We start from the raw sequence: 18,771 nt of genomic DNA on the forward strand, positions 1-18,771 counted from the left end.
GGCAGGAGTCCAGTCTGTGAAAGAAGCTTATTGGAGGTGAGGGTGAGATTTTATCTGTAATCAGTTTCTTAATGTATTAGGGTTAGAATTGCATGTTTTGTTTTATTTTGCTTGGTAACTTACTTTGTTCTGACTGTTATTACTTGGAACCACTTAAATCCTACTTTTTATGCTTAATAAAATCACTTTTGCTTATTAATTAACCCAGAGGAAGTAATTAATGCCTGGGGGAGCAAACAGCTGTGCATATCTCTCTATCAGTGTTATAGAGGGCAGACAATTTATGAGTTTACCCTGTATAAGCTTTCTACAGAGTAAATCAGATTCATTTGGGGTTTGGATCCCATTGGGAGCAGGATGTCTGGGTGCTGGAGACAGGAGCACTTCTTAAGCTGTTTTCAGTTAAGTCTGCAGCTTTGGGGCGTGTGGTTCAGACCCTGGGTCTGTGCTGGAGCAGACTGGCTTGTCTGGCTCAACAAGGCAGGGTTCTGGAGGCCAATCTGGCAGGGAAAACGGGCTCAGAGGTAGTCTCAGCACATCAGGTGACAATCCCTAGGGGTTTCTGTGATCAAACCCGTCACACTACCTACAAGCTCTTCTTTTCCCTGGTGCATATGGGTAGAAGGTGATTCTGTGCTGATTCTGACTTCAACGGGGCTCCTGCACTGTGGGCTCCTGAAGTGGGGACAGAGCTCATTGCAGGATTGTGACCATAATCAAGAGAAGTGACTGGCTGTATTGTAGGATCCAGTATTCCCTCTGTGGCTTCCACAGCAAATGTGTTTTGTTTGAAGCTGATTTTGCTACGGGACAGGACTGGAAGCTCTTTACACCATTTAAGAAGCCAGAGGACAGGTGATGGCCTAATCTGAAGATAAAAGGGTTACAGAGGTCACTACGGGCGTATGTTGGGCCTACAGAATCTTTCTTACAGGGGATGATGCTTGAGACGGAAAGTCCCCAGGTTGACTCTGAGCTTCCCAATGTATATTTGTAAGGTTTTCAGTTAGAAAAGAAATGATTGGCAGATTTGATCCGGGAATCAATGAGCAGATGATACACATAGACTTCTACAGTGCCATTTTCAGAGTAGCATTGCACTTTCACCAGCTGGTACCATGTGGAGTGTGGAACTCTGCACAGCAGCAATACTTAACGCATCATAAAGGAACAACTCCCTTTAGAATGGTCTGGCTTGGCAGTGACAGCAAAGATCTCAAGGACAGGGGAAAACATGAACAAGACTGGTGAGTTACCTGCAGTACACCCTTGCTGGAGGCCTTAGCAAGCAATTCATGAGGGAAAGAGGGTTTAAGGCAGGGTGGGCAAACTTTTTGGCCCGAGGGCCACATCAGGGTTGTGCAACTGTATGGAGGGCCAAGTAGGGAAGGCTGTGCCTCCCCAAACAGCCTGGCCCATGCCCCCTATCCACCCCGTCCCACTTCCTACCCCCTGACTGCCCCCCTCAGAACCCCCAACACATCCAATCCCCCCTGCTCCTTGTCTCCTTACTTCCCTGACCCCTATCCACACCTCCATGCCCTGACCCCCAGGACTCCCACCCCCTATCCAACCTCCCTCTGCTCCTCATCCCTGACCACCCCCTCCTGGGACCTCCTGCCCCCCAGGATCCCACCCCCTTATCCAACACCCCCTGCTCCCTGTCCCCTGACTGCCCTTCCAACCCTTATTCACATCCCCGCCCCCTGACAGGCCCCCCGGGACTCCCACTCCCAACCCTCCCTGTTGCCCATCCCCGACCGCCCCCCCAGAACCTCCACCCCATCCAACCACCCCCTCCTCCCTGACTGCCCCCCACAACCCTTCGCTCCCTTACCCAATCCCCCTGCTCCCTGTCCCCTTACCAGCAGCAGGAGCTCACAGCTGTGATACCCGGCCAGAGCCAGCTGCGCTCCCCACGCTGCCCAGCAGGAGCGGCGGGCCAGAGTGCAGCCCATGGGGCGGCATGGGAGGGGGGACAGCGGGGGAGGGGCTGGGGACTAGGCTCTCCAGTTGGGAGCTCGGGGGCCGGGCAGGACGGTCCCACGGGCTGGATGTGGCCCGTAGTTTGCCCACGTTTGGTTTGGGGGGAGTACAGGCCAGAGACTCAGGAAATCTAAGTTCCATTCCTGCCTCTGTCACAGATTTCTTGTGTAATCTTGGTCACTTAAGGGTAAGCTTTCAGAAGTATCCATTAATTTGGAGTGCACATTTTCTAGGTGCCCATCTTGCCTCTATCCCTCACTTCCATATCTGTGAAACAGGGATAATAATACCTCACAGGGATATTGGGAGACTCTGTTCATTAATAATGTTCATATACTACCTTTCGATCCTTGGATGGATGGAGCTTCTGAAGTTACTCACTGTCACTATAACCTGAGTCACTTTGTCTCTCTTGTCCATTGACCTGTGTTGGTTTCTGGGAATTTATTAGCATGCTCTGCAGAAAGGCAGTTAAAGGATACCAATATACAGAGCCAGTTCTTCAGCTGGTGTAAGCTGGGGTAGCTTCGGGGGGGGTCAAAGGAGCGATTCCGATCCACACCAGCCGGAGCTCTGGCACATGATGTTTTAGTCTTAAAATCTATTTTGGGATTGGTCCTCTCCTGCAGTCAGCCACAGTGTCTCTTTATTTTGTACTGCACTGACTCATTGATTTCAGAGTACTAATGCTATTCGTGCATGAGCTAGACACTTTAATTGTTTAGAGAGTTGCCCTTTGACCTTTCAGAACCTGGGATCCCACACTGGGACAAACTCTGGCTACATAAAACCTCCTTCAGGATATGTCTTCACTGCAGAGTTTACTCAGGTCTGGACACCCAGGAATGGGCACCCCGGTTAGCCACGCCCACCCACAAGTGTCGACGCTATGGAGCCACACTTGACTCATACTCATGTAGCCATGTCATGTTTTGGGGTGCAAACCAGACCAGTAAGGGGTTATGTCACTGCCTGCCCTGTAGCCCTGGATAGCTTAAACTCTCTGCTGCTGTGGTTCACAGCCTGGACACCAACAGCCACCAAACAAGAATGTAATATCCTAAGTGTCTGTGTGCGGTGCAGCCCTGGGTCAGTGCTTCTGACCGCAACAGCCTGCCTACAACACAACAGCCCCACCCAGGTTTGGTTACTCCTGGCAAAATGACCCCAATGCACTTCCAGTCCTGAATTTGTACAAAACCATCTGCCCTGAAAGGTCAAGCCCTCTCCTGGACCATTCAGAGAAATAATAAAGTTCATTTGCTCCTTCAGAGAGACAATACCCAGCAGTTTACCATGTTAATTGCAGTTAATAGTCACTTAAATTCAACACAGCACTGGGCTGATTTAGATTAAAATAAACAACTTTATTAGCAACATGATGGGGGGACCCTGCGTGTCAAGTGGGGCCGCCCCTGTTGGCCCAGTGCCGGGTTGGTACACCCCATCACACAGTCATCAGGACTCCCTGTGGGATCAGATGATTGCAACAAGGCGGACTCAGGATCCCTGGCGGGGTCAAGCAAACAATCAACCTGCAGCCCCTGGGCAGGGCAGAACAAGCAGTCTGCAGCCACTGGGCAGGGCGGGGTAGGGCAGGGCAAACAAACAGTGTATGGCCCCTGAGCCTCCTGTTGGGGCAGGCAATAGCAATTGGGGGTTCTGACGCTCTGGGCAGGGCAGAACAAACAGTCAGTTTGTAGCCCCTGGGTGGGGCAGAGCAAACAAGCAGTAGCCACATCTAGTGGAAAGTGGGGAGGGGTAGGAGAACCCAGGCCCATCCTGCTCCACTGGGTTCCAACCAAGGGCCCTATGAAGCTGGGAAATTCCCTGTTAAGGGTTTAAGCATCGGCTTCTACTACATTCCCCGGGTCACTTCCTACCGCAAGGTGCAGCCCAGGCTTCTCCCTGGCCGGCAGTGGCTCGGTGTCCCCATAAATTTCTGTGGTTGTCTGGTTGTTCACAGCGTAGTCTGGGTCCACGGTTTTTGCCTCGTGGAGTCTCAGGTGTCTCTGCAGGCGCTTGCAACACACGTCCTTCCTCCTCCTCAGCCAGCCCAGACTGAGCTGGGCTGTCTCCTTTTATCTGTCCCTTCCACCTGGAGCATGTGTAGCAGAGGTGAGGAGGCGTGGCCTCCTGGGCCCACAGTGATTGGTCCCACTCCATTGGCCCAGTGCGGGGTTGGTAAACCCGTCACAAACAGGACATAGGTTAAGTGAAGCCAAGCAAAAGAAATAAAGGTAGAGATGGTTACAAGCAAACAAAAGTGAAAACGTGCATCTAGAAGTCTAAAAATCAACCTCGCAAGGCACAGGCTTTGTTTAAGATGGTTTTGCTCACCTATTGCTCTTGGTCCAGCATGGCTGACTGTCTCTCAGTCAGGACCCTTCCACAGAAGTACGAGGTACTGGTTTCTCTTGTCTTAGGTGAAAGCTAAGATGGAGTCTCTCTCTGTTCCTTATATTCCCAAAGAATTGTTTTTGTTCTCAAGGTTAGAAAGGCCTCCTGGGAATTTGGTCTCTCTGGTGTGTAGGAGCCATGTTAATTCTGTGTGTCTCGGGTTCAGGCTCAAGACAACCCAAGCTGGTTTGCTTTATAGCTTTGTTAATGACTAAATGAGGTAAACCCTCATTTCTTTGTCTAGGACGGACTTGCTTATCTAGGCTGTCTTCTTACACATCTTCTAGTAACATTATACAGCGGGAACTCATAACTTCACATATTAGATTAATACATGCATTTTACATTGATATTAATGACCATTGTGCTAGAACATAAGACTGGCCATACTGGGTCAGACCAATGGCCCATCTAGCTTAGTATCTTGTCTTCCAACAGTAGCTGATGCCAGATGCTTCAGAGGGAATGAACCGACCAGGGCAATTCATTGAGTGATCATCCCCTGTCATCCAGTCCCAGCTTCTGGCAGTCAGAGGTTTAGGGACACCAAGAATATGGGGTTACATTCCTGACCATCTTGGCCAATAATCACTGATAGACCTACCCTCCATGAATTTTTATACTTTTAGCCTTCACATCATCCCTGGGCAACAAGCTTCGCAGGTTAAATATGCATTGTGTGAAGAAGTACTTCCTTGTTTGTTTAAGCTTATTGTGTATTAATTTCATTGCGTGACCTCTGGTTCTGGTATTATGTGACGGGGTAAATAACACTTCCTTATTCACTTTCTCCATACCATTCATGATTTTATACATCTCTATAGACCTGCTATTAGTTTTCAAATACCACCTTAAAAGGCATATTTTGTACAAACATCTTTGCAGTAGTGTGTGAACATGGGGGTGCTTTGAGTCACAGCTGTGTCCACATTGGCATTGCAGTAACCCAGGTCAGGCACGATGATAATTTTGGGGCATATCCCAGGATTCTAAGCACCTCACTAACTTGAGCTGCTGTAGGAATTGTTCCACAGTGTACTGAGAGAGAACTTGTTTACCCTTCCCAAGCCTCTCTGTGGAAGTGTTCTCAGAGTTTTCAGTGTTACAGGAACCCAATCTATTAAACGTTCTCCTCCTTTTGTGTTCCTTAAACTGGTTTTAGAAGGAATTATTTAAGAACTGTTTTAAACAATTGTCTTTCCTAGTATTGAACCAGGGATTGAACTAGGAACTTCCAGAGCTAAAGGTGTGAGCTGCAGCTTGAGTGTCAGCTTGCAAATTATGGCTGTAACACATCCATATCTCTTGTAATTAGCACAGAGGGGGCCCTATAGCACTCCCAGTGGGCTACCCTAGCATTTTAAAATTCATTTTTTGGTTCAGTTTCGCTCCCTCTCTGTAACAAAAGCTGGGTAATTGTTTTTCTTCTCCCACCCTAGCAACAATAGCCTCCACGGAGCTGGTGGTTCTGCTGGAAGATGAAGTCTTTGTAGATTTTTTCAACACATTCCTGAATCTCCCCGTAAGTTTCCATCTTACAGTTTAGCTCACTCTCTTTCTGGATTCTACCCCCCCACCCACACCCCCTGTGAGTTTGCAGGTCTTAGGGAACCCTGTGAATTTCAGGCCAGCACTTCTCTGGTAGCTATCCCTACACCTGCTCCATGGGCATGCATCTTTGGATGTAATTTTGTCAGCTGTTGCAAGCTAAGTCTGGGGGGGTGGGGGCGTTAGATGGGCTGAATGTAGTTATCCAAGCAGGACTTTGGGCAGCACAGAGGGAATAACACCTTATTTTTGCACGTAGTGCCTGTGTCGCGCTGTATGGAGTGGCTCACAACAGGGACTGCCGACCTCAGGGCAGACTGTCAAAAACAGGGCAGATGCCCCAAAACCGGTGGTGTGTTCTACAAGTAGATTTCACCAAGCCGGTAACAAATGTGAACTCCTGGATCACTATACTAGTCTTACCATGGAGTCACAGACAGTCCCCTTAGACTCTCCAGTCTATCTTGCCACTCAGACAAGCTGGACTTAATAATAAATAGTCACAAAAATCACAAAATATTCAGGTTGCTCCCAGTCCCAAGAGACCAGTCACCTACCCCAGATCAATCTGTGTCTTAGATCTCACGCCAAAGACAATGCCTGTAGTCAATCTTGTAATAAACTAACTTCAAGGTTGATTAACAAGGAAAAACAAAACAAGAAAGTTATTTAAGGGTTAAAGCAAGCAAACATATACGCACTAATGAGTTGCAATCTAAATCCTAAAGTTGACAGAGATGTGGTAGTTTGTTAATTCAAGACGTCTTCCAGGGTGGACCCAGGGAGTCACCCCTAGGGATCTCTGCCTCAGTTTGGAGTCTCTGGCCCAGTGAGAGTTCAAATAGCAAAGAAATGATAAGTTTTCCTGTGTCTTTGTTTTTTATTTCCTTCATTCAGCCTCCAAGTCCCTAGGACGGGCCTTGCACGTAGCATTTCCCAGGTGCAATAGGGCCATTCACCAATCCTTTGTATTGTGATATTCCTTGATGGCCCATCTGATTTTGATAGTCCTTCTGGACAAGCGGTGGAGGGTGAGGGAGAAACACTCTTTTCATATGAGTTCACAAGTTTAGAGCAAACATTTTCAAAGCCATAAAGCAAAGCTTACCTATTTCCTTATAGCATAGAATACAGACATTACAAATGAGATTAATGCATGCAGCAACTTACAAACATCCTGTAGAGTCTAAACACTACATACATACTTATAAGACTAATACCTATTTTGAACAACACTAACACATAAATGAATTGGTCTGGTCTCCAGCTATGAGTCTGTCGGTTCTTAGTTAAAACCTGCAGCCTTGGCAAGAGCTGGCCTGCCAGCATCACAGCCTGTTGGGACAATGATTCAATACTGATCAGAGAGGAGTGAAAAATATAGACTCAATCCCACTACTTTCAGCACCATTGGTTTCCCTGAGTATGTCCAACTGCAATAAAAGACCCCCTGGTACTGAGCTTCAGAGCCCGGGTCAACTGGCTGAGTCCTGTGCGGCTAAAAAATAGCAGTGTAGATGTTCAGGCTTGGACTGGTGCTGAACTGCTGGAGGTGATGTCTTTTGAGATGTAAAACAGAGGTTTTGACTGCTTGAATCCCTTCTGCCTTCCCAACTTCTCCAGAGCTTGTTCCTAAAATGGCTACTTTTGGGCCTAGTAGGACAGAGCTCATGGAAGAGAAGGAATGAGCTTGTGAGTTAAGCCTCAGAAAGGCTGGGTTCAAGTCCCAGCTCTGCCACACACTCCCTGGGTGACCTTAAGTACCAGTAAATCACTTAATCTGTAAAGTGGGAGCGATCCAGAGGTGAAAGTAAGCCGGTATGGTCCAGTACGGCATACCAGCAAGAGCCAGTATGCCGTGCCAGACCAGACCGGCTTCCCCAGGCTGGCGCTTTAAAGGACCCGGGACTCCCTGCAGCGGCTGGAGCCCCAGGCCCTTTAAATCGCCTGGCGAGCCCCGGGCCTCCGCCAGCCGGGCTCAGTCGGCGATTTAAAGGGGCCAGGGCTCCTGCCACTGCGGGGAGCCCCAGCCCTTTAAAGCAGCGCCTGAGCCCGGCTGCCAGAGCCCTGGGGTAGCGGTGGCAGGGCTCCGTCGGCGATTTAAAGGGCCCGGAGCGCTGCCGCGGTAGCAGTAGCCAGAGCCCCGGGCCCTTTAAATTGCCCCTTAGCCCAGGGGCTCCCAGCCGCCTCTGCAGCTGGTAGCTCTGGGGGTAATTTAAAGGTCCTGGGGCTCCCAGCCGCAGCCAGAGCGGGGCCTTTAAATCAAGATTTAAAGGCCCCGCCTCTTCCGGTTGAGGCCACGCCCCTGCTCAGGACTCCGGACCAATCATTCCTTTCTCCCATTGTTTGTCTGTTTAGACTATAAGCCCTGTGGGGAAAGGCTTCCCTTTACTCACTGTACATACAACACTATTACACTAGGGTACCTAGGCCCCACTGTAATACAAACACATCACAGACCACAGACTGAGAACCGTGACTATAGGGGGGGTAGCGTCACTTCAGTTTTAAACAGTTGGTTCATTTATTATTAATAATTGTATCTGAGGAGTGTCTCTGCTTACCAAGAAAGGTTGGAAGAACTCTGCATGACTTGGAAGAATAAGTGGTGATGATTGTCTATGGGAAAGATGGGTTTTCCAGGAGGAATTATTGTCTCCACTAATCAGCCCTTCCCCCACACCCCAATCTCTCTCACTTCTCTCCTGTTCTTTCTACACAGGTCTTTGGCCAGACACCCATTTACATGGCCAACATTTGCCAGTGGTTCCTGTGGCCAGAGTTACCGTGCTACCTGGTGAGGCAGTAACATTCTTAGCATGCAGTGGAGGGCTGACACCTTCTCCACTGAAAGGGAGAGGGGTGGGTGGGGAGGAAGGAAGGGAGGGAGGAAGGGACAACAACAGGGGTTGACAGAACAAGTAGGGTTTAAGATTCCCAAGGGTGACTCTCCTTCCCTCTTGTCCCCTCCTTATGTTTATTCCGTTAATTGATTTATTTTAACATGGGGAATCATGTTCTTTATGAACCCTGGGTACGATCAGGAGCACAAGTGATCAAGACCCTGATCCTGGGGAAGTTCTATGGGGCTTGATCCAAATTCCATTGAAGTCAATGGAAAGACTCCCATTGACTTCGCGGGGGGAGGGGGGGTGTGAGGATCAGGCCCCATGTGCAGAAGTTTTGTTGAATTGGATAGAACAGTGTGGAGCAGAACATTCCATCCTTAAACAGGATAGGGCTGTCTTTTCAAAACCAGGAGCCTTCACCCTAAGCCACCTCCTGCAGGGTCTCTCCTCTCCACTGCTAGAAGCGGGATTCACCTGTGCTTTGACACTATTGATCTCTGCTGTTCTTACTGGGGAGCCTGCTTCCCCAATGCTCCAGCTGCATCATCACCACCTCTTCCTTCCATTGGCTTCACTGACAGGAAGCAAATCCTTGTCCCCCTAGGTGTAACCCCTTTGGGATCAATGGGATTTAAGTCCCCCGAAGTGTTCATTACCCTGAAAAGGTCATGAGAAACAAGTCCTAGCAGGCTTTGAGCCCTGGGAGTCTTACAGGCCCCTTGCCCTAATGGGTTCTCATTTAATGCAGTCAATGGAGCTACACCAGGGATAGATCATTCCTCACAGTCTAATCAATCTTTGGGGGGGGGGATACAGGTGCCAAAGTACAAAGGCTTATTGACCTGGATGGAAAAGTACCGGCTGCCGCACTTCTGTAAAACCAACTTGTGTTTTCATTACATTCTCTGTCAGGAGCTTCTCAGTTTCATTAGATCCGAGGAGGCAGGTAAGCAAAGGTGACCTTAAGCACAAACATTCTAATGTAGGGCAGGATTAGCACATCAGCAGTGCTGTACCCTGGCTCTGTTCAGTTAAGGCGCTCACCTCTGGTGTGTGCTGACTGAGGTTTGAAGAGTGGGAGACGCATTCTGGACTAGGTCATCGTGCTTATAAAGTGGTTGCATATTTTGTAAATGGTTTCATTTGTGTAGGGGGGAAATACTTGTAAACTGTGGGAAAGGGCTCAAAAGGGGCATTGTTTATTGTAGCAACTTACAATGGAACCCCAGTGACTTCTCAGTCTTGGGATCTTTAATCAAGACTGGATGGCTTTCTAAAAGAGTCTCTGGCTCAACCAGACGTGGCGGGTGGGATGCAGGAATCACTGGGTGAAATTCTATGGCCTGTGTTATGCAGGAAGTCAGACTGGTCCCTTCTGGCCTTAGCACCTGAGGACTCTATTCTGCCTCAGTGATTCCAGGTCAAATGTGCTCAGTTCACACATAAAAAGATCATATTCCTTTAACTTTTCAAGCTCCCCTCTATAGGCAGATATTGGAGAGAGAGAGAGAATTTGCTGATAGTTCCTCTAGGAGTCACTCAGCTACTATGGGCACGAGCAGTGGTGCAATCCTGATTTTTTATGTGCAGGTACTCCACCTCCACCAGCGTGGCCCCACACCTACAATGCATGCGAGGTCACACTGTGCTGTAACTGTGGTTACATGAAGGGGACTCGGACACTATGAGCATGCAGAAGGGGTGCAGCAAATTATACCCTGAAACTTGGAGTAGAAAAAGCAAATATCAGAAAAGCGCAGACCAAAGTGAAGGAACTTGCTGTAGTTGGTTTTTCTGCTCCTGTCCACCTTTCTCCCTTTCCATAAGTTACATTCCTTTTGCACGCCCACGACTGAGCGTTATATTGCTGCAAGTTGCTCTACTTCACCACTTACACCTTTTTTTGCATTTAAAACCATTTACCACTTGTACCCAAGTTTAACTTGCACACTCCCATTAAAGTCACCAGCCAGTCAATTTCTCCCTAAAATCTTGATGGGAATTGCACCCAGAGGTGGACTGTCCCATAATGCCTGAGATGTTGAAATAATCGTGTCTTATAAATGTCCTGAGATGACCTGGTTTTTTCCTCATCTGAAGGAGCAGCAACCATTTAAAAATGATATCCTGTGAAAGATCCTAGATAGAAACCAATGGTATATCCCATTGGGAGTCCCACGGTCCCAGTGATGTATAGTAGGTTTGGTGGGTCACGAGATAACCCACCAATAAGCCTAAATCAGGGCTATTTGCTTGTCTGCTGTGTCCTGTGCTTATAAAATAGTGTCCTGGCCTGTGACTCAGCCAGTCTGTGTCATAGTTGCAGCAGGTCTGAATCTGGGCCATAGTGTTTACCCCAAAACATGAGGACAACAGCCCGTTTACCAGGGAAATGCAAAGTTGTTGAAAGTGAAGACAAATGGGAGCAAGGCAGACAGGATGCTCTTGGTGTATCATGGGGCACAAACACAGAGGGCCAGATTCATCTGGTGTAACTCCAGGGAAGCCAATATTTAATGCAGTCATTGGGTGTAGAAAGGTCACCCACCAGCCAGTGACTGGGCATAGTGTAGCAGCCTCTTGGACTCTGGTGGCCCTTGTTGGTGGCCACTCTGAGCCTGTAGTGGTTTGCCCATTCTTATAACTCAGCCCTCCAACCACATGGTTTGTCATCCCACCCCTTCTGGGGTAATAGAGAGCCTAACAAACAAACAGTACAATGACCTTATGCCACATCTTCAGCCCCATATTGGGATCACTAGTTCTTGTTCCTTTGCATCAGGCGGGCTTTCACATCCCCTTCCTTGGAGGCAGGGAGGGGAACCCAGGGCCTCCCTCTCCTCTGGGTTCCAACCCAGGGACTCTGTACTAAACAGGTAAGATGTGCTTCCCTGGGCCACTTCCTACCTTCATTGACCTCCAGGCCCCTCTCAAAGAGGACCTTGTTCCAGCATTTTGTCCTTGGCGGCTCTGGCTCCTTGCACAGCTTCCTCCCAGTCTGCAGCTGGTGCAGTCCTCCCCAGGTTCCCGGGCAGCAATCACTCTCTGTCTGAGCTCCAGCCTTTTATCCCAACTGTTGCTAGTCACATAATTCCCTGCAGGTGGGGAAGTAGCTGCTCTGCCTATTAACCCCTGGGTGGCTATAGCAGTGCAAGGTCCAGACATCCTGGATAAACTTGGGTTACACCCTGGATTAATTTGGTCCACGCAGTTCAACAAAAGCTCAGAGTCATAATGTCATTATCAGAAGAGCTGCAAAGATAGCTGAGCCATGTTCATCTTGTATTATAAAGTCAACAGGAGCAAAGTTCACACCAGTTTGATCTTTCCTCTGCATCTCAGGCTTCTTCTTGCAACCTAGGTTTAATGTTAGACACCAGGAAGATTTGAGGGGAAGCCCCAGTTGAGATAAAAAATGGGAATGGGAAGGGGGAGGGGCTAACTCAGGGAAGTGGATGTCAGGGTCTGGAGGGCATGTGTGTGGTTTTACATGTCCATATGTTCATGTGTTGGGTATCACCAGTGGGAATTCCAGCTGAGCATTTGCAACTGGCTCTTATTTGTTCCAGCTGGCAACTAGGTTTTGGAACAGCCAAGGTCCATTGACCTGCTGTCTCCTGGCACTGCTGGTCCTCCAACAGAAACTAACAGAGATCAATTGAAGGATTCTAGAAGGGTCTACTGGAATTTCCATAGGGATGTGTTTGCACATGCACATGCTCGAGTACAGTCTGATGTGATGTCTTTCACTTTCTCTTGCAGCAGAGATGCTGAAATGGAAGAGTGCAGATCAATGGCTGCTCGAAAAGTGCATTAGCGGTAGCAGGGGAATGTGGCGCTTTCGTTCTTTTATCCAAGGAATGGCAGGTGACCACAGACAGCTTCCTTCATACTGCCCCCTACTTCCCTATGTATCCATACGCTTGTGCAGAGTGGCAATCCCTGCATCTGGATATTGGGATATGTAACTTTAAACCACGTATAGAACTCTTCTACTTTAGAATAGCACCTGTTTGTCTCATCAGCAATGCTTTCAGGGAATGTCTCTCCTGCTCACTCTCCCCACTTTCTCATTCTTTCCCCGCCCTTAACCATTGTGCTGTGTGTCTGACCCACAGGGGAAGAGCTGGCAAAGTTCTGGCTTGCTGCAGAAAGGATCTTAGAGATTGATGAGTCAGATGTTGCCCAGCGAGATCTCTACCTGTCTCTGCTCCAAGTGCTGAGGGCCACTCATTTGCAGGAGGGCTCCACAGTAGTCACCCTCTGCAGCATGAGCATTGGTAAGGAGAATCTGAGGCTGGGAATCCGAACTTCCAGGAGCAGCAAGACTTCAGTGCATCTGGTTCTGTCCAGCACCCCAAGCCTGGCTTGAGGAGCTGGGGATAGAAACATGGGGTTGTATTTACCACTAGGGGGTTGATGAACATGGAGTCAGTTCATACAGTTCCACCTTGCAGAACGGACATCAGTATCACTTGGTTAGAGATCTCATAGTTCCAGAGAGACCAGCACTCAATGAACAATGTGACCAGATCATGGGTGGCTGGTATCATAGGCCAGGGGAGGCTAAGCATCCCCAAACAGCCAGGTGTGGCCCCGCCCATGATCCACCCTGAGGCCCCTCCCCCATCCCGCTCTTCCCCCATGACCTTGCCCACGCTGCTCCTTTTCCCACCCTCGCTCAGCCTCTCCCCCAAAGCCAGCAGGTACTGGGGCTAGGATGGGCAGGCTGGTGGGTTGGGACTCAGAGTGGCTGGGACAGGTGGACCAGCAGCCCAGGACTCGGGCCGGCCAGGGCAGCTGGGGCTGGCTAGCCTGCAGTAGGGTGACCAGATGTCCTGATTTTATAGGGACAGTCCTGATTTTTGGGTCTATTATAGGCTCCTATTGCCCCCCACCCCCGTCCCGATTTTTCACATTTGCTGTCTGGTCACCCTAGTCTGCAGCCTTCGGCTTGAGGCAGCTGGGGCAGGTTGGCCGGCGGCCTGGGCTGGCTGGTGGGCCAGGACTCAGGAAGGCTGGGGTGTGGGCTCCTCTGGCCATGGTGGGGGGGCTCGGGTGGGACAGAAGGGGGAGGGCCAGGCACTAGTCTCCCCAAACAGGGGGCTCATGCACCCCCCATGGACCAAATCCCTCTTTCACCCCAGAGAGGGCCATCTCTCCACCTGCTCAGGCTTGAGGAGCAGTGGTGGAGACTAGAACTGACGGGAGATGGAAACGAAATCCGTTCTCTTACCCAAGGGAGGGGAGTTGTTCCAGAGCAGAGCTGAAGTAAAGTGGTGGAGCAGAGAGGGCAAACACAGGAGTGAGAAAAACTGGAGACTGACTGCTCCTGGCATCCTTTTGAGAGAGTTATCCCACCTCAGCGGGGGTGAGGGCTTGTGCGGCCCATCATCAAACCGCTACAGTAGTCAAGCTAATCTAAGAAGTTAACTCACAGAAAGCCCTGGTGGGGTTATGACCCTGCCACTAGGCCCTTACTGGATGAAGGTGTATGTGGAGCAGCCGGAGTCTGATGAACCAAGCAAAGGGCTAAAAAGCAGTCAGCTTGCATTCTGCTGCTGACTCCGCCACTGAATCACTGCATGACCTAGACCAAGTCACTTACCTGCTAGTCCCTGTGCCTGCATTACCCTATCTGGAAAACGGGGCAGTAAATGCACTTCTACCTTCCTGTATAAAGTGCTTTGTGTTCTGTGGATTACAAAACACTCTACAATGCAAGGTATTATTATTGCTATTATTTCCCCCTGCGTTAAACCATTGTCTTGTGGCTGGAAGCAGTGAGCTATTTTGCTTGCTGACTGACATGCTGTATGCCGGGATTGTGCATGTGAACAAAAATGGCCACAGCGCATGTGTTGCTTTGTCATGGAACAGATAAACCACAATCAAAAATCCAAGTTTTAAAAAAGTCATTAAAATTAGACTCATCCTTGCAATAGCTTTGTGTACATGCCGCTTGCAATGAGAAATAATGGAATGGGGAGCAGTGTGCAGTCTGTAGGACTCCTCTCTCCCCTGCCGTATTTACTCTTCACTTCTCAAGAACCTACTCTTGCAGGGTCTGATCCAAAGCCTAGTGAGTCAGCGGAAAGACTGTCATTGACTGCAGTGGGCTCTGGATTAAACCCTTACTCTTTACAATTCTCCATGCCCTTTTCAGAGTCTCTGTTGAAGATCTCAGGCTGGCACCCTCAGCACATCAGCACCAGGAGGGAGCTCCTAAGCGAGATGCAGAAAGTAGCCCTGTTTAAGATCCAAAGTTATTGGCTCCCTAACTTCTTCATTCATTGCAAGCTGAACATGGAGAAGGAGGAGGCCTGCCAGCCTCTGCTGTGGGAATACCAAGAGCGTTTATTACAGGTGGGCTCGAAGGAGAAGGCAGTGTCTCCAGCACCCACAATGAGTATCAGGAACAGCCAGGCTACGTCAGAGCCGTACTCCAGTAAAAAAGCCAAGGAGCAGATCTGGGATCTCGTAACTTGTGGAAGACAACCTAAAGAAACAGAGAAACACAGGAGACATGGGCTGCAGCCTGAGGGGCAGCCAAGCTCAGACTGGAGTGCAACTAGTCTGACAGACACGAAGCAACCACCTCCTAAAGAGGATGCCCTGGGAAAGACTTCTGTGTGGGCACAACATCCAGAAAGGGGTGTTAAAGATATGGAAAAGGCCACTTCTTTCAAAACACCCAGCCCTAACGCCCAGTTGCCTCTTCAACTGGAGGAGATTGGCAAAAGGAGAAGCCTCTCTGATCTACGTACTTCTACACCCATTGCCCAGCTTCCTTCACTGCTAGCCCTGAAAAAGATCGTCAAATCCTCTTCTTCTTTGGATTTCCTTCCTTGGGCACTTAATGCCGACAGCTGCGCTGGCCGCCCCTTCAGGAAGTTCTTGAGGAGCAAGAACTATGCTGTGGAGACTCATCTTTTGGATCTGTGGCATGATCTGGAGGATTTTCTGTGCATGGTGCTGAGCTCCAGCAAAGGAGGCAGCTTCCTCCTGCGCCATTTGATGGGTGAAAGGATATGTGAGATCTATTTAACAGAAAGCAACCACCAGCACCTTCCCCTGAAGCCGAACACTCTCAGGAACCTGCAAGATCTTCTGCCTTCTGGAGAGGTCATTCCTTGGATATTAAAAGCACAGGAAGAGATTTGCAAGGTAGGAAATGCTGCCCATGATGCTAATGCTGGGAACTGTGATTGACATTCTCTGTGTTGGGTGCTGCTGTGCATGAATGGAAGTCATTTGTAACATTGCAAAACTGAGTACTTTGGTGCCTGATGATCCCTTTACAATGTGCACGGGACCAGGGCCGGCTCCAGGCACCAGCTTACCAAGCAGGTGCTTGGGGCGGCCACTTCGGAGAGGGGCGGCACGTCCAGCTGTTCGGCGGCAATTCAGCGGACGGTCCCTCACTCCTGCTCGGAGCGAAGGACCTCCCGCCGAATTGCCACTGCAGTTCGCGATCACGGCTTTTTTTTTGGTTTTTTTGTTTTTTGTTTGGCTGCTTGGGGCAGCCAAAACCCTGGAGCCGGCCCTGCACGGGACACATACAAATACAGTGCCTGGAGCTTCCGATTTCTAAGGTCCCATTGTAGGAGGTCAACCTCTGAACCAGACACTCCAGGAGGGATTATTCCCAGACACGAAAGGCTAAACTTTCAAAGGTTAACACCTATGTTTTGCTCAAAAAACTTGCATGCACAGCTCTCGTGCCTGATTTACACCTTCAAACAGAAACTGGGGCATGCAAAATGGGTACTTAGGTGAGCAGCTACCCATTTGCAAGCACAAATGTGGATTTTGAAAAAGCAGCTTAGGGCCTACTTAATGAGGGTGGTGCTTCAGTTCCGAGGTGAGGCAGAGAAAGGAAATTGGAGGTGCAAGAGCATGCCATGCTGCATACTGTCTGGTCAGGAATCAGAATTCCCCAAGGATGCAGCAGATGTTACCTTCTGTTTGGTAGAGGTAGTGCTGCCTCGAGTTAAAAATGACCTTCCACATGGTCTGATTCCAAGACCTTAGCTCTTGCTTTGTGGACCAGGTAGAGGTGGGTGGGGAGCTCACTAGTCAGTGTGCCCAGCCAATAAAGATGTGTGAGCCAGGGGGCTGGATGGCGTGGGGAACTATGCTAGGGATCCTTTCACATCGAGCCTGGTGTTTCTCAGTGTGATGTAGTCTGTAACTGAACACCATTATAACCATCGCTATTGGGTAGCCTATGCAAAATAACTTAATGGGCTTTACCCAGACTACATCACTGAAAACACCCTTTAGCTGGCCCTTTAGCCAAGGACCAAGAGTGAATTCCCTTTTCCCCCTAGCCATGGCCCTTCCAGGTCAGCATTGAGGCATATGGACAGGGCAGTGTGGGGCAAACCTGCTCTGGGGCCACCTGGGCTGTCCTTTATGGCTCTGCAATGGATTCCTGCATCCATGGAGGGTATTAATCCAGCACTATTCCCAGCACTACACTGGTTTTTCAAAGCACTCCCTGGCAAACTGAAAGCTGAGAGCTCTGCTAGCAGAAGTGGCGAGCGCTTGCTTACAAAGCATGTTCTTGTTGCCTTATCAGATACTCAGCTTCTTCTACAACGACTTTCTTGCTGATGATGATGAAACGTTTCTTCGTTTTGTGGTAAGAGGAGGCTGTGATTAGGGTGACCAGATGGCAAGTGTGAAAGATCGGGATGGGGGTGGGAGGTAATAGGAGCCTGTATAAGAAAAAGCCCCCCAAATTGGGACTGTCCCTATAAAATTGGGACATCTGGTCACCCCAGCTGTGATGCGGGTGAGGGTCTGGAAGGATGGGTCCTGGCCGGTGTGTCTGAGGATGTTTGTGTCCCTTTGTGCACTGCACCCCCACGTGTGCTGAGCATACAATGGCCGTGCACACCTGGGGAAGGGCTTGTGTGAATATTGCTGTGTGTGCATGTAGGTGTGTGTAAAAGACTCTCTCTCCAGCTCTTTGGAGCAGTGTTCCTGAATTCCTTAGCCACTAACCCCTGGAATTTAGCAGCCTATTGGTAGTGTCTTAAAAGAGCTGTCCGGAGAATTGCCTGACCAAAAACCACCCAAGAGTAGCAACAAAAAATAACTTTTCTGGGCAGGAAACACAACAAGGTACCGATCGCATACACAAACCAGGGGTAGGAAATACAATGAGTAACTGATACATTCTTTAAGGACCCACCTCTTTTCCCTTGCTCATAGCAGGTACTGCCATTATTACACAAAGAGAAAAAAGTCTATACACACAGGTGACCCTGCAACCAATAAAGGCCTTCATTAATGGGAGGGGCAGCTAGCGTTTTTAACTGTGTTTTACTTGTGTTTATGTTTTTTCACTACCTGAAGGAACCAAATTACATGAGTTCTCTTCTTCCCATGGCATTGCTCTTAACCGGTGCTTGAAATTCCACAAGGAGACCAGATCTCATGGAATACCAGCCCCATAAATGGCACCTTGAGGCAAGAATGCCTCTGAAAAACATACTTTCAAACAGATGTGCTAAAATATCCAGATTTATTTGGATTCCTGCAGAACCCACATGGACCACGCTGCTAACTCAGGCCAACATTTGCAAACTGACCTCTCCTTTTGAGTGTCTCGGTTTTGGGTTCCAACCTGAGACACCTGGGTCTTGGCTTTAAAAGGTGCTGAGCACTTGCAGCCACCCTTTTCTTGTGTGCTTAGCATGTCTGTCTGCAAATCAGACCTTCGTTTTCTGAAGCTGGGTGCCCCAAACCAGTGGCCACTTCTGAAAATATTGATCTTGGGCCAGTTTTACAAAGGTATTTAGCTGCCTAAAGATGCAGCTAGGCACCCCATGGGCTTTACAGAGCATGTAAGAATCAAAGTCAATGGGATTTAGGCTCCAATGTGCCTAAATCCCTTTTAAAATGACATTTAGGATCCTAAATCTGTTAGACCTTGCAACACTGAGTGCAGCAATGCTTGAATGCCTTTAAAAATCTG

General features: G+C 49.1%; 1 protein-coding gene across 1 annotated transcript in view; it reads left to right on the top strand.

Moving 5' to 3' along the window:
• The first annotated feature begins 1,185 nt into the window (after positions 1-1,185).
• LOC113407337 (regulator of G-protein signaling protein-like) overlaps positions 1,186-18,771 on the top strand; it is a 37,460-nt gene continuing 19,874 nt past the window's right edge. Inside the window, 9 exon segments of the mRNA XM_026655740.1 lie at positions 1,186-1,232; positions 5,809-5,908; positions 8,657-8,731; positions 9,600-9,729; positions 12,546-12,703; positions 12,705-12,752; positions 12,901-13,063; positions 14,950-15,950; positions 17,368-17,430. Of these exon segments, the coding sequence (XP_026511525.1) occupies positions 1,186-1,232; positions 5,809-5,908; positions 8,657-8,731; positions 9,600-9,729; positions 12,546-12,703; positions 12,705-12,752; positions 12,901-13,063; positions 14,950-15,950; positions 17,368-17,430 (1,785 nt within the window).

The sequence above is a fragment of the Terrapene carolina genome, unplaced genomic scaffold, assembly GCF_002925995.2.
Source record: "Terrapene carolina triunguis isolate 2854851 unplaced genomic scaffold, T_m_triunguis-2.0 Scaffold211, whole genome shotgun sequence".
Lineage (NCBI taxonomy): Eukaryota > Metazoa > Chordata > Testudines > Emydidae > Terrapene > Terrapene triunguis.